The sequence below is a fragment of the Echinops telfairi genome, unplaced genomic scaffold (assembly GCF_000313985.2).
Source record: "Echinops telfairi isolate 266 unplaced genomic scaffold, ASM31398v2 ScPeMD7_7467;HRSCAF=8505_0, whole genome shotgun sequence".
In the NCBI taxonomy this organism is placed as follows: domain Eukaryota; kingdom Metazoa; phylum Chordata; class Mammalia; order Afrosoricida; family Tenrecidae; genus Echinops; species Echinops telfairi.
The window spans coordinates 9265077-9280586 of NW_022111367.1; the positions used below are offsets into that span (position 1 = coordinate 9265077).

Here is a 15510-nt window from a genome sequence, read left to right on the forward strand (position 1 = left end):
CTTTATTTCTCACAATACTTGGAGGTGGGTTTTAATATCCCCATTTTGTAAATGAGACAAACTGAGGCATAAATTGCTCAAGATGGAATTTAAGAGGGTCCAGCTCAGAGCCATCGTGCTAGCTTTTCCTACTTTCAGGTCCTAAGCAGTGGGGAACGAACCCTTTGTTAGCACTGTTAGCTTTTAGAGTCCATAAAGCCTTGAGTGTATCTTGGCCACGAAGAGAAGATCATAGGGTTCTAATTCAGATGTTTGCGAAACCTTACCAGAGAGGAAACAATTGGACTATTTTTATGTACTTAAGCAATAACCACAATATCAACTGTAACTGATAAACTTATCCGCAGGGGATTTCTTTGGAGTGCAAGATTAGAGTACCTTGGACAGTCTGAGAATACTGCTAATCATGACTACTTTTCTGTGGTCTTACTATTGATTATCTGAACATTTCTTATGAGCAAGGCGCTAGACTTTCTGATCTATAGATAGAAGATTAAGGGCATGTTCCTGCTCTTTAGGAATCTTTAATATATTGGGGCAGGCAACACATATACAGAGTTCTACTTAAAGTATTGTATGCAAACAAAGCTGCAGATGAGAGTAAGCCTTAGGCCAAAAGTAAAGTGGAAATTGAGCTATCATTTGAAGACTTCATAAAGGTTAGATAAGGGAGTAAGTGTGCTGTTGAGAAAATGTTTTGAGAAACGATGTACAAATGCGCTTTACACAATTGATGTGTGTATGGATTGGGATAACCGTTGTATGAGCCCCTAATAAAATGTTAAAAAAAAATTAAAAAAAAAAAAAAAATATTTTACAATATATATATATATATATATATATATATATAAAGAATCAATTATTTTCTTTTAACTTTATTGCGAATTAGGTGAAGGTTTATGGAGCAGATCATAGGTTTACATTCAGCAATTAGTGCACATTTTGCTTCAACTTATCTATTGCAATCCCTGCAATATACCCTCACTTATCCTACTTTCTCCCTTTGCTTCCTATTTCCATTCCTCTTTCTTTCTTAACTTCTAAACTTTGATGTTGGGTAAATACTGCCCTTTGTTTTTCAATGAGGTTCAGTGTTTCTGCTATTCTTTTATAACCAAACCTCCTGTACCACGTGGGTTCTGAACACTGGTGTGTTTATGAACTGTGGATAGTCCATACCAAACCGGCTACTGACGAATGCGGCCACTAACTGTGGTCCTGTGTGTGACAGAGTAGAATGTCCTATATAGGGTCTTCAGTGGCTGATTGTTCTTGACAGCAGATTGCCAAGCCTTTTTTCTGAGGTGCCTCTGGTTCTATTTAAACTTCCAGCTTCTGGTTAGCAGCTTTGCACATTGACTGTTTGTATCACCCAGGGATTATAAGGTTATTTCTATAGAGAGTAGTAGGAGTCCTAGTGTAGTAGTGGATTACGAGTTGGCTGCTAACCAAAATGTCAGTGGTTTGAATCCACCACTCACTCCATGGAAACCCAAAGGGTCAGTTCTGTTGGCCTATAGGATCCCTGTGAATCAGAATTGACTTGAGGATGGGGAGTCTGAGTTTGATCTAGAGCGCTTATTCCCATGGAGAGAAAGTTGCTTCAGTGGTTTTATAGAACTAGATTCATTATGCTTTGAGCACCCACTATTGGATGGGCACTCTAGCTAACCATGTCTACATTGTTTCATTCTCACAATTCCCCTGTGATTTTTTGACGTGATCAGAGGAGGCAAGTGATTCTCAGAAAGGTCAGGAAATGTGTCCAAGGGCAAACAAAGGACGTGTCACAGCAAAGATCAAACTTTGGTTTTTCAAACTCCAAGTCTAGGACCCTTTCTATTCTTGCAGCCTTTCCCCTTTCCCATAGGTCAATTCAGTGTGTTGCGTCAGGTGCTGGTTTTCAGTGCCTGAGCAAGGAAAGCGTGGAAATACTATTGGGGGAACTGAAGGAAGACCAGGAGGGAGAGCAGGGGCTGCCTGCATGTCTACCAAGAGTGTGCATTTTGATTTAGTGATTGATATGTTAGGATGAGATGTCTCTGAGTCAGGAAACACTGGTATTGTCTCTCAACAAAAATGTTGAGCTTCATTTTTTTCCCCTCCCTCCCCACTCCCCCCTCCCCCCTCCCTCATGAGCCCTTGATAGTTTATAAATTGTTATTTTGTCATATCTTGCCCTGTCTGATGTCTCCCTTCACCCACTTTTCGGTTATCTGTCCCCCAGGGAGGAGGTCACATATAGTTCCTGTAATGTCAGGGGTTTAAGTGGAGAGAAAGTGTTTTGAGAATGATGTACAAATGCGCTTTACACAATTGATGTGTGTATGGATTGTGATAACAGTTGTATGAGCCCTTAATAAAATGTTTTAAAAAAAAAAGAAAAAGAAAAAAAAAAGTTGAGCTTAAATAAAACATAATTTGCTTCCTTTCATACCAGTAAGTAGAGTGAGGTGGTTATAATATTTCTAAAATATTCCAGATGTCCTTGGACAGTGTATTTACATCATATTATTGTTGTTAGGGTCTGTTGACTTGCTTTCTGTGCATAGTGACCCAATTTACAACAATGATCCTGCCCGGCCCAGCTCCATCCTCACAATCAGTCCTCTATTTGAGCTCATCATTCAGAGATGGTGACTCATCTCACGAAGGGTCTTCCTCTTTCCCTGGCTCTCTCCTATACAAAGCATGATGTCCTTTTCCAAGGACTGGCTCCTCCTGATGACATGTCCGAAGTATGTGAGAAAGTCTCGCTGTACTTACCTGTAAATGACAAGATCAAGGGGCAAGAGGAGTGGGGTTACTTTGGAACAAGTCATGGAAGTCATCTCAGGCTCTCAAAGTAGGAATGCCTCAGGCTGCAGGTGCCCACCTGATGGAATATCCCAGCAGAGGGATTTAGCAGAGTTCACACTTTCAGCTTTTTAAATGTTCATTTAATAAATATGTTTATGTATGTGTCTGAGTCCTGGCCATTCTCAGAACTAACAGGTTGATTTGATAGCATACACACACACACCCGTGCGTTCGTTTCCCAGGGTACGCTGGTCATGGACCTTTGCAGGTAGATGCTTTGAAAATACAGGTTAATAAGAACTGCATTTCAGAGTTTCTGGATTTTGCCTTAAATTTCATCCAAAAGAAGTGTATTCCCTTGGTTTTCAGCCTTTTTAAGTCCCAGGAACAGTCATACCAAAGTGTTTTTCTTTTTTCCTCTCCAGATAAGGCACCTCTGTCTAAGAGTCTTCTACTGGTTCCCAGTGCCCTGTCCCTTTTACTGGCCCTTCTCCTGCCACACTGTCAGAAGTTCTTCCTGTATGACCTCCAGGCTGTTAAAAACGACTTCCAGGTGAGCTGGCCTCATTGGCGTCTGAGAAGGGGAAGGGGCCGTTTTGTTTTCACTAACTTTTCTGCCTCGACTACTAGTCACCCAGTGCCCCTAAATTGGTAAGAAATCCACTTTAATTAACAAGACAGTTCTGGTTGTTGTTGGTTGGAGAGCAGGCTCTCGAGAGTGCATTAGCTGAGGACCCTCACTGGCATAGTGGTTACAATTTCCGCTGCTGAATACAGGGTCCAAAGTGTGAAATCACGGGATGCACCATAGGAGAAAGATAAGGCTTTCTACTGCTGCAAAGAGTGAGGGTCTTGAAAGCTCACAGGGGCAAGTCTGCCCTGTCCTTTAGGGCCACTATGAGTTGGAATGGACACAATGGCGGTGACTTTGTTTGGGTTTGGTGCTGGTTTAGGAAAATGGTAGGTGGGTGAGTGGATGCCACTCTTGTCAGCTGAGGGGTGGGGGTGGGGTGGTCGATGGGTGAGTGTGGGCACAGGAGTATACTTACTGCTCCTCATTGAGTATGCAGGGGTGGATACGACAGGGTTTAGGCTAAGGGGGCGCTAGCATTACGGTTAGCCCACTGGGTGGGGGAGTAAGAGCAAGGAGCTTTCCACCCCTGGTTATGGGAGGGCAGGGGACGGGATATGTGCTCCTCTGTCACCAGATGTGCGTGCCATGGCACTTCCTATTGACTGCAGCTAGCAGATGAGTCTTGGTCCTGATAAAGTGCGAGATGAGGTGCAGGATGCCCGGAGTCAGCATAGATAGGGGAGCTCTTGTCAACAGTGGCTGGATCTGATACTTCGTGTGTACTACATTCTAATGGTCAGGGAGCATTGTTGGTAGGGGTACCAGTTCTGAGGTCCTGGCTCCCTTCTTGCTCTGGATCCCAGGATCCCTGGAGCTCTCGCCTTCCTCCCTATATTTAACTTCCTTACAGCCAAACCATGTTCTGTTCACCTTGGTTCACCATGGTTATGTCTAGACAGTTTCTCTGCTGCTTCTTGGGAGTTCTGTGAACTTGCCTTCCTATGCTTCTCTTTTGGGTCAGCACTGGCTTTGACTCCAGGTGGCCAGGCTGTAGTACCTCTATTCGATTTGTCAGGTGGGAGACACCTCGGTGTTTGGCTTAGCACAAGAAAGAATTCACACCGAAGCCTGGTTTGTGATCCAAGTGAGTTTTTATAAAGGATGGTAGAAGTTTCAGGTTTTACAGTCTCTGAACACAGGCAACCTCATGGGACTGCGCACCCACGCGTGGTAACTTGAGGCCAGAGAGACCATGTCTCAGCAGAGCAGGCACAAGACAGGAGCCGAAGGGGAAGAAGGGAAAAAGGCCTTGGGGCCTTGGGGTCTGGGTAGTTGAGGCCTCTGGCTAGGAGGTGTGGTTGAAGGTATTGGTTGACCCCATTGGCTGAATTAAGCCCACTTGGGCCTAGTTTGGGCCGCCCAGGTGAACCACCCACCTGGCTCGGGCTTGAATTGGTGCATGCCCAGGAGTCTTTATGGCTGGCTAAGGGCTCGCCTGATTCTCTTCCAACCTCCTGTAGGGGGGTGGCCTTCAGACATGGAGAGGGACAACCCCCTGGTCCTTGTTTCTCCCTACCTAGCACCTCACTCCAAATCATTAAAATTTTTTTTTTTTTAGATCATTTCTTATTATTGACTTTGTTCAGTTTCTTCTTTCACTTGGTGTTTGATCCAGTTATTATTTTTTTTAGACAGTTTATTAATGCAGTTTCCCCCATAGCAAGACACAGAAAGAGAAACTGGTAAAACAGTCACATTAAAAAATTATGACCCTTACATCTGATCTTTATGAATATACAGAAAATAAACCATCCTATTGAGTCGTCCTTGGGCCACGAGGAGGCAGTGGTACAAAAGCTGGTTTTGCCGTCTTTTTAAAAAAAATAATTTTATTGGGGGCTCATACAACAAGTATTGCAATCCATACATCCATCCATTGTGTCAAGCACTTTTGTACATTTGTTTCCCGTTATCATTCTCAAAGCATTTGTTTTCTACTTGAGCCCTTGGTATCAGCTCCTCGTTTTTTCCCCTTCCTTCCCCACTACCCCCTCCCCCATGAACCCTTGATAATTTATAAATTATTATTATTTTGTCATATCTTACACCATAGGACATCTCCCTCTTTACCCACTTCTCTGCTGTCCGTCCCCTAGGGAGGAGGTAATATGTAGATCCTTGTAATCTGTTTCCCCTTTCTCCCTCACTTTCCCTCCACTCTCCCGGTATCACCACTCTCACCACTGGTCCTGAGGGGTTCATCTGCCCTGGATTCCCTGTGTTTCCAGTTCCTATCTGTACCAGTGTACATCCTCTGGTCCAGGTAGATTTGTAAGGTAGAATTAGGTTGATCCATTTCTTTATTGTTCTTTTTGATCTTCAGGATTGTTGGATTGTCATTTGCATCTGAATCACTTAATTCCTTGGTCTGTGGTATAGAAGGATGGCCTAGTGCAGCGGTTCTCAACCTTCCTAATGCTGTGACCCTTTGATACAGTTCCTCATGTTGTGGTGACCCCAACCATAAAATTATTTGTGTTGCTTCTTAGTAACTGTAATTTTGCTACTGTTATGAATTGTCATGTAAATATCTGATAGGCAGGATGTATTTTCATTGTTACAAATTGAGCTTAATTAAAGCATTATGATTAATCACAAAACAATAATTATATATTGTGAAATATTTATTTCTCATTACAAATAAATGAAATTTTGGCTTGAAGCATGGTGTAACATGGCTAACAGTCTTCATGCTAGGTACTTGTATGTGGGTGTATCTGCGTGTATCTCCTGTTTGGATAGATGGTTCCTAAGACCATCGGAAAGACGCGTTTTCCAATGGTCTTAGGCGACCCCTGTGAAAGGGTCGTTTGACCCCCAAGGTGGTCACAATCCACTGGTTGAGAACCTCTGGCCTAGTTTGTCAAAGCTGCCATCATGGTCTTCCTCCAAAATGGTTGTTTGAAAATCATGTTTCAAGTTTGTCCTTGAGCATAATTATAAAATATAATTTATTTAAAATGGTGGCTATTAGTTTTACATTAACTGGGGAAATAAAACTAACCAGTTAGTTCATAAACCCAATTTGTTATTTTTTTGTAATCTTTGGAGTCTGAACTTCTATAATTCTCCAGGTTTTGCCAAGTTTGGCTTCTTTAGTTTGAACATCACGTAGTGATAGAGAAGTGGACCTGCCTTTCATTACTTCTCAGTCTGCTGTTCTGCGAAGATGACAATCATTTCATCTTATGTTGGTAAAGTGCTTGATGGTTTACAAAGCACTCCCATGAGTACTGTCTCATTTAGTTGTGTTTGTTGTAATAAAGACTGGGAATGGTACCTGTGTGATACATGTGTGCTCGTGACAGTCACCACTATTGAACCCTGATACAGCTTCCACAGGCACTCGCAGCCACCTCCATTTTGGCTAGATTGACAGATAACTTGAAAGGTAGTGGCCACCCTGAACTTTGGATACGCTGATGACAAAGACGCCGACTGGTATCTTGCTTGGAGTAGTAACAAATGTGAAATTTATGACAGTTGATATAGTCAGTTTTTTAAATTTGTTCTTTTGCTATTTCTCTTGATAAAAGTATGGGCTGTATGAATTTAAATAATTAAAATACTTTCTCTGTTCCTCTAAAGATAGGATTTACAGACACACACACACATACACACATATATTTACCCATCTTATAGGTGATTGTGAGGGGAAAATAAAATATTCTGTAAATATTATTGAGTTTGTCTTTACAAATTTGGAAACTATTTAGGAATATTCAAATTTAGCCTTCCAGTGGCTCATTCGTCTTTGTATGCCCATTACTGGTTTTCACCAAAAATTTATTTAAATAAATTAAAAGTCAATTTATTAAAACATTGCAAGCCAAGTAGACATGAGGCTTCAAAAAAGTTATGGAAAATGTAATGAAAAGATAATGGAATTTTCCCCAAGACTTTTTGAAGCTTCACATTTTGTAAGAGGTGCCATAAATTGTCTTCATGGTTGCTATGACTTAAGATGATCCTTAGGAGCCCAGGTGGTATAGTGGTTACACGAAGGGCTGCTAACTGCAAGGTCGGCAGTTCAAAACCATCAGCTACTCCATGGGAGAAAGATGGGGCTTTCTACTCCCGTAGAGTTATAGTCTCCAAAACCTACAAGGGCAGGTTTACTCTGTCTTAAAGGGTCACTATGAGTCAACATTGACAATGCCAGTGAGTTTGAGTTTGAAAAGGTGATCATTAAAATGTAAGCTCAGGAATGTGTAATTTTTATTTTGGGGCTTATACTGAATTTTTTTTTCAGTTACAGCTTTGTTTAATCCAATTGTATAAAAACGAACATTTCATAGTTTTCATTCTAGCTCATGTATATAATTAAAATGTTATCTCCTAACAAATATAGACCTAAAATGTTTTGCAGGAAGCTTTGTATTATCTTAGTGAAAATACATTTTATTTCTATAATCAAAAGATTTTAAAATACACTTTGTGCTTTGTAGGAAAGACTTTCATATGAGAAAGTGGCACAAAATTTTTAGGAAAAACATAAAAGCAATTTTCCTTTTGTATGTACAGCAATATTTTGCTTAAAATTCAAATAAAATAGTATAAAGAAGATGTGCTGAGGAAAAAACCTAAACACTTTTTAAAAGCTGTTATTTATTGTTCTTTTTAAATCCCCATCTAGATTTGGAGGTTGATATGTGGAAGAATAATCTGCCTTGATTTGAAAGACACTTTCTGCAGTAGCCTGCTTATTTATAATTTCAGGATATTTGAAAGAAGATATGGCAGCAGGAAATTTGCAGTAAGTTTTTATGTGTGTTGCCTTTGCTGTAGGGGTTACATGAAAAGAACTACTTTGGTTTTCTTTTCCTTAAAGTCGATTTATCTTGTTAAATCTTATATTGTTATTTGATTCTTTTACATTATATAATCCTATATCTGAGTTGGAGCATGGATGTTCACCAAAGAAAAATTTAAAAATTTAAATCTTTGGCATAGTAAAATAATAACAGTTATAACTACAATTTTGGGTGTGATGGGGAATAAAAACTTTTAATCAGGACCAATTTTAATGAAATATCAGTCACTTATTTTGCTTGCTGGGTTGTATGCTACATGCTAAGAATAGTGGTGTTCTTCATTTCTTCAACATACTTAGACATTACCGAAGTCGATGTATTTGAGCCATGTTTCATTACCCCATTGTAAAAAGCTTTATTTTAATTACAGACAAGCCTTTATTTGTTTTCTCTTTTTAAAAAAATATACATGAGCTGGTTCAGACAAATAAATAAGTTAGTTTACTTTTTGAAGTCCCATCTCTGTGATTTTCTCCTGTTTTATCTTTTAGTCCTTTTTGCTGGGTTCCTGGGTTTTGTCAGCCTTGTTTGACTTCCTCCTCGTGGAAGCTATGCAGTACTCCCTTGGAATCACTGCAGCCACTAATTTGCCTTCTGGATTGTAAGTAGCTCTTACAGTTTGGCTTAATTTAGAACCACTAAAATCTCTTCTCAAATGTTGTTACGCAGGGAGCAATAAAACACTTTTAAACTTTTAGGTTTAGTAAAATTGAGTTTGTGTGTAAGAATGACTCAGTCTTTGCTTGTATTCTCATTATGTTTTTGTTGTAGAATCAGTTTTACTTAAAAATTTTTCTTTCTGATTCTAATTTCATATTTTAGATAATTTTTCATTGAACTTCCTATGGTGGTCTTAAAGAGAGAATCAATTTGTGTTATATTAGTGAATTATGTTCTTTGTACTTTTGTGAATTAAACACAAAAATACAAAATCTCATCAGGTTAGTTTAGGTAACATAAATTTGAGGTTAAACTGATAAAAATGATTATTAAAATAATATTGCTTCTACTGCCACCAAAGACAAAAAAAAAAAAAAATCAGTACATAGGTTCTAACTTTGTAGCTAACCTCCAAATGTCAACCTAATTAAAAAAGTATATGCTTTCCTATTGTGTTGTGATTCTTAGGAGAAAAGCAAAACAAAATAAATATATGTTACATGAAATAACTAGATTTAGGAGCAGAGTTATCAGTACATATAAATTGCCTTAAATAATTTTGGAATTAAGAATCTAGTATTAGATTTGGGAGATGAGATAGTATAAAATATAAATACTTATCTAACATTTTGTGTACTACGGCCTTATTATAATTTTAAAGATAATTTTTGAGAACTACTGGTTAATTGTGTAATCTTGATTTAAATTCACTTTAGAACTTAAAATTATAAATAATTGTCTATATTTGTATTGTTAATTTTTTATAATGATGTAGCTGCCCTTAATGGAAATTAACAAATCATAGTTGGCATGAGTATTAACCCTTACCAGTCTTAATAATGTATGATTTTGAATAATATTTTTATAGAGATTGATAAAGTTGTCTAATTATCATGAAGATTTTGTTGACTTCTATGAGTTGTAGTTTTATACTCATTCCTCACTTACCAACATACTTTGGTTCCAAAGACCAAGCTATGCAAAAGTAAGCATTTTGAAAAAATGCAGGGTGTCCACATCAGATGACAAATTGGAGGACCACTGCACTGTTACAGAACCACCGAGCTAGATCATTACAAAGTCACCAAGCCACCCAAGACGCATAGCCCAGCCCAGTGGACACATAACCAGAATCATCTCATTGCACCTTGATAGAATGTCAGATAATGAGAGTCAATAAGTGAGTAATCTGTATACTTAGACTGAGAAACTTCTATTGATTGTTCTGTTATTGTGGAAAAGAGTGTAGTCATCAGCAGTGATTTACTGTTGATTCAGAAGAGCAGCCAAGCCCGCTGTCATTAAGTTGATTTTGACTAATGACTACCCCTTTGGGCTCCCAATCCCAAGGCTGCCACATTTACAGGAGGAGAAAGCCTCATCTTCTCCCACTGAGCAGTTGTTGGTTTCGGACTGCTGACCTTGTGGTTTAGCAGTCCAACACATTCCTAAATAATCAGTTTTTTCCCCAAAACATATCTCATTCAGGCCAATTCTCTTGGTCTTCTGAGTTTAGAAATGTGTATGTGAGCCATGTGTGTTTGTATTAAAGTATTATTCTTTTCATTCTTATTTACATTGACCTCTTTTTGATGTATGAGAGTTGAAGGGCATTGATACTCATTTATTTTTTTATGGGAGATTTTATTAACTGGTATAGAAAGAGAATTGATTCAGTTTTGAAGTTGATAGAAATAGTTTTAATTGTACTAAAGGAAGAAAGGTGTTTACCTGTTTATATCTGTTTATACATCTGTTTGTAGCAAGAGGTGCAAACTTGAGTTATAGACAATATGATTCAATTAAGCTCTCACTTGGATGAAAATATCTCTTCCTTCTCAAGTTACTAAATATTACAGTATGGTTTTTTTTTAGAATTGTGAAGATTTCTTAAATAGAGACTTCTTGGAATATTTCCTGAACTAAACATTGACTTTAATCAATAAGCTTTGAATTTTGTAACTATATATTTATGATCCAAAACATCAACACTCAGGGAAGAAAGGAGACTACTTTCTGTATTTTCAGTGAAGAATGCCTTGCAGTATGGAGTGTTTTTCACCCAGCATTTTGCTTCTTTTGTCCATCAGTGCCAAGTTTATATGCATTCTCTACAATTCCTCACTTTCTGTTGAATGCTTTTTTTCCTCTCTTTAAATTTTAGTTATTTTATTGTTGTTGTTGAGAATATACCCACCCAAACATATACCAATTCGAGTATCTAATGTACCTTGTAGTGACCGTGGTTACATTCTTGAAGTTGTGCTCCCATTTTATGTTCCTTTTCTGAGACGGTCCTCCTTCGTTAATAGGAACCAGTTGCCTCCTATGATTCCTATTTATCAAGTTGCTGTTGTCAATTAGATCCCATATAGATAGTTCGTTTAAAGAGTATAATACTCAAGACAGACTTTTTCCTAGTTAAGCTAAATCATTGTGCAAATATCAGGGGATATTTTTAATTTAAGGTTTAAAGATTATATCAGGGAAATATTTTCAGGGTTCATCTCCCTCTCCCCCCATGGCTACACAAACTCTTGTGTCCATTAGAATTTGAAATTGCAGTCTTCATTTCCCCCTTTGATAAAGTGTGTGTGTGTGTGTGTGTATGTATGAGAGAGAGAGAGGGGCTTGGGCCAAAATGTTCAATAATGGTAGCTGGTCACCATCCAGTTCTTCTGGTGTCATGGCAATGTGGACAATTAGCCACACATTCCATATCCTCTTCTTCCTGACTGTCCTTCTGTGGCTTCAGGCGAATAGCAACCCATTATGCCTTGGATGTCCTCTTGTGTAGTATTAAATTAAAAGTGGCACGGTGGAGAATGGGGGGCCAGCCCCCACCCACTGATAATACTACCCACGGGTTCAGTAAGTACAATTGTACGGTTGAGATATATAAGTATTATATTAAACTCATCGAGAGCATGAGAGATAATACAATAATACAGTCAGACATATTACATAGTAGCATTGCTCACCTCCTCCCCGCTTGGTGGTCCTCGTGGGGGGAACCTGGCTGCCAGAGCAGGAGCCGCCTCCCTCGCGGGAGCTGCCCTCTGGTCCATCACCCTCATGGGAGCAGCCTTCACGGGAAGCAGCTCTCCTTCCTCAGCTGCCCTCTGCCGGCCACCCTCGGCCAGCCACCCTTGGCCAGCCACCCTCAAGAGCCAGGGAGCCTCCTTATTTATTGCTAACCACGCATCATATCACTTTAGGGGGATACATCACAGCATCATGCTTCACAGAGAGGGGCAATACAATTCACAACAACCTGCGTCATAGAGAGGGGTTGTAACATAGGCAATACAAGCAGTAGGAGGGGGATGACTTAGGGGTGAATGTACAATAGTAAGAGGAGGGAATAGGGGGGCATGTGTGGCAAGATAGTAGCCTAAGCTTAGTCATCTTAGAGTGGTCCTGGGCTTGCCTATGGGCCCTGCTTCAAGGGAACAATAACAGAAAGGAATGGGCCCTATTTGGGGTGAGTCAGACTGTACAGTCTGGCCGCTCTAGATGGCTGGTGTTAAGGAGAATAACCTCTGACCTATTTTCGCTGCCTAAAAAACAGTCATTCTCAAGCTAAGTCTGGCATATATTTTGGGGAGACAATTTAAGAGAAATCCTTCTGTTCCTCACACTCTTGCAAGATTTTAAGGCCCCAGGCACCCTATAATGAACTAAGAGGTAGAACAGAAGCACTCAATATGTTACTACACCATTTAACTGATGTCTCCTGAACCCATCACCCTCAACCTTCAAATAAAGGAATCCGCTCCCATGAGGTATTGTGTGTACAGAAGCAGCCTCAGCAGCTGCTCTTCCTTTTTCCTTCTGTTGTCATTGTTCTGAATGTATCTATGAGTCAGAACTGGTGTGATGGTAGTGAGATTGGTTTGGATCACACACATTTCGCCAATTCAACTTTTTACAGTTGCACAATTTATTGACAGTAATCACAATGATCTACTGTATAACCTTACCCTTAATCAATGTGATTTTCCCATCCCTGTTAACCCCCTTTTCTCTGTCTCTCCTGACTCACCAATAAAACTTTGGCCTCTATTCATTTGCATTTTCTTGTCTTTTTATTATACAATATTTGACCTTTGGTGATTGGCTGAGTTTGCTCATGTAATGTCTTTAAGCTCCATCCCTACTGTAGCAAGATTTCATTTCTCCTACTGGCTAATAGTCAATTGTATGTGTTTAAGCAGGAAGTTTGAGCCCTCCTATTTATTGTTCCCTGTCAACATTCTTCAGCTATTTGGACCTCTTTTCACTCCTCTGAAACTTTGGTTTGTGTTGTTCTGTTTGGTTTTTGCTTGTCCATATTAGGATGTATCTCATAGGTGTCATGTCATTGAAGGTCACTCTCTTCAAGTTGTGTTATATGTAACCCAGGATTGATGAACCTATAGAGGCAGCAAGTAGAATAAGGGCTTTTTTTGGGGGGGGGGGGGGGGGCGTGGGGGGGAAGAGGAGATGATGTCAACGGGTCCATGTAGAAAATGAATGTTTGGAAACTGATTGTAGTAGCAATTGTACAATTCTGCTTGACATGATTGAATATGGAATAATATATATATGTGTATATATACATATAAATTTAAAAAGTACAAGAAAGAAAGAAATTAAGTTGAGGATTGGCTTTTCTGTTTCTGTATAAAAGGCTGTTGAAATTTTAATAGGACTTGCATTGCATCTTTGGGTGTTATTGCCATCTTAACAATATCAAGCCTTCCAATCAGTGAACATGGAACATCTTTCTATGTATTAAAATTTTCTTTAATCTCATTCAGCAGTGTTCTATAGTTTTCATTCTGTAACTCCTTTACATCTCTGGTAGATTTACTAGGTATTTTATTTTCATAAATGCTATTGTAAATGGTACTGTTATCCTAGTTTCACTTTCAGACTCTTCATTGCTGATGTTTCGAAACTCAGCTTATTTTTATTTGACCTTTTACCCTGCAGCTTTGCTAAGTTCCTCTATTACAACAGTTCTCAACTTGTGGGTCATGACCCCTTTGGGGATCGAATGAACCTTTCACAGGGGTCGGCCGATTCATAACAGTAGCAAAATTAAAGGTATGAAGTAGCAACGAAAATAATTTTATGTTTGTGGGGCTCACCACAACATGACGGACTGTATGAAAGGGCCGCAGCATCTATTAGCTCTGGAAGTTTTCTTGTGGGTTTTTCTATATATAGGATCCTACCACTCTCACATTTTACTTCTTCTTTTCTCACTTGGACATCTTTTTCTTGTCTTATTTCTCTGCCTAAGACTTCTGATTCAACAATGAATGGAAGTGATGAGACTAAGCACTATTGTCTCATTCCTGATTTCCAGGGAAAAGCTCTCAGACTCTCTCCATTAAGTGTAATGTTTGCTGTTGTTTTTCACACATGCCCTGAACCATGCTGAGGAATTTCCCTTCTATTCCAATGTCCTAAAGGGTTTTCATTAAGAAAGATTGTTGAATTTTATCCAGTCCCTTCTCGCTTTTTTTAACGTTCACTATTGAAGCTTCTCTTCTGAAGGCTCACTAGTAACTAATTAATTTATATTTTCATTCATCCTATTTGACCTTTCAGTAGCACTTTAAGTGGTTTTGACTCCCCTGCATTTTCACGAAACAGCCTGCTTCCTTGGGTCCCACCACACTACTCTCTCCTGGTTCTGTTTGTCTGCAGCTGTATTCTTAAGCTTATTCTAAGTGGTTTCTTAGGGGTAGCACATCCACTCCCAGGACTTCAACTACAGCTAGCATTTGTAGTTTGTTTCCTAATTCTCTGTTTCTCGTCCATACTACTTTTCTAATATTTCTGGAGGCATTTTCTAATAAATTCTGGTTTAAAAACTCATCATGTTTAAAATCCAAGACCACAGGAGGGAACAGTATCAGAGCTTAAATTGTCAACAGCTGGTTTGCAGAAGGCTGTGGATGACAGTGGAAGCCCACAATCCGTTTGCAGGGTTCCTACCTGGATGAAGCCTCCAGTGAATCCCCTCTGACCATAGTCGTGGGATGTGAATAGCCTCGCTGTGGGACCGAAGCCATTGTCAAGTCTGTCCTGGCAGAGGGAGTTAGGTGAAAAAGTAATACGTTATCATTGGCTCTCTCTTTGACCCATCTTAAAGTTGTTTCAGTTTTTAATACTTTCTGCTTGCTTGCTGATTGAGGTTTCTCTGTTTTGTCCTCGTCGTTGGTGGCTTTGTTTCGCTTGCTTTCTGTTTGTATTTTGTATGATTTCCTGTATATGAAATCCAGGATGGGTAAATCTACAGAGTCAGTAACTGGATTAATACTTTTTACCTAGGGCGTGGCTGGGGAGGTTGTGGGATATAGGGAGCAAGTACAATGAGCACAAGAAGAACATGTTCTGAAGTTGATTGTGGCAATGACAGCACAACTCTTCTTCATGTGACTGACGGACCGAACGATATGCCAGGAAAACCATAAGAAAAAAGTAAATAGACCTTGATGGAGCACATATTGAGAAACAATAGTTTCACACTTTAATAGTTTTGCTTAATACAGACCTCTGTGATCTTACAGCAATAAAAACCAAAACTCAACTCTTCCCATTTGGAAG

General features: G+C 39.4%; 1 protein-coding gene across 1 annotated transcript in view; it reads left to right on the forward strand.

The window, feature by feature from the left end:
* UBAC2 (UBA domain containing 2) overlaps positions 1-15510 on the forward strand; it is a 203858-nt gene that overhangs the window by 25019 nt on the left and 163329 nt on the right. Inside the window, exons 2-4 of the mRNA XM_004704276.2 lie at positions 3225-3352; positions 8070-8189; positions 8739-8848. Of these exons, the coding sequence (XP_004704333.1) occupies positions 3225-3352; positions 8070-8189; positions 8739-8848 (358 nt within the window). The remainder of the gene's footprint in view (positions 1-3224; positions 3353-8069; positions 8190-8738; positions 8849-15510) is intronic.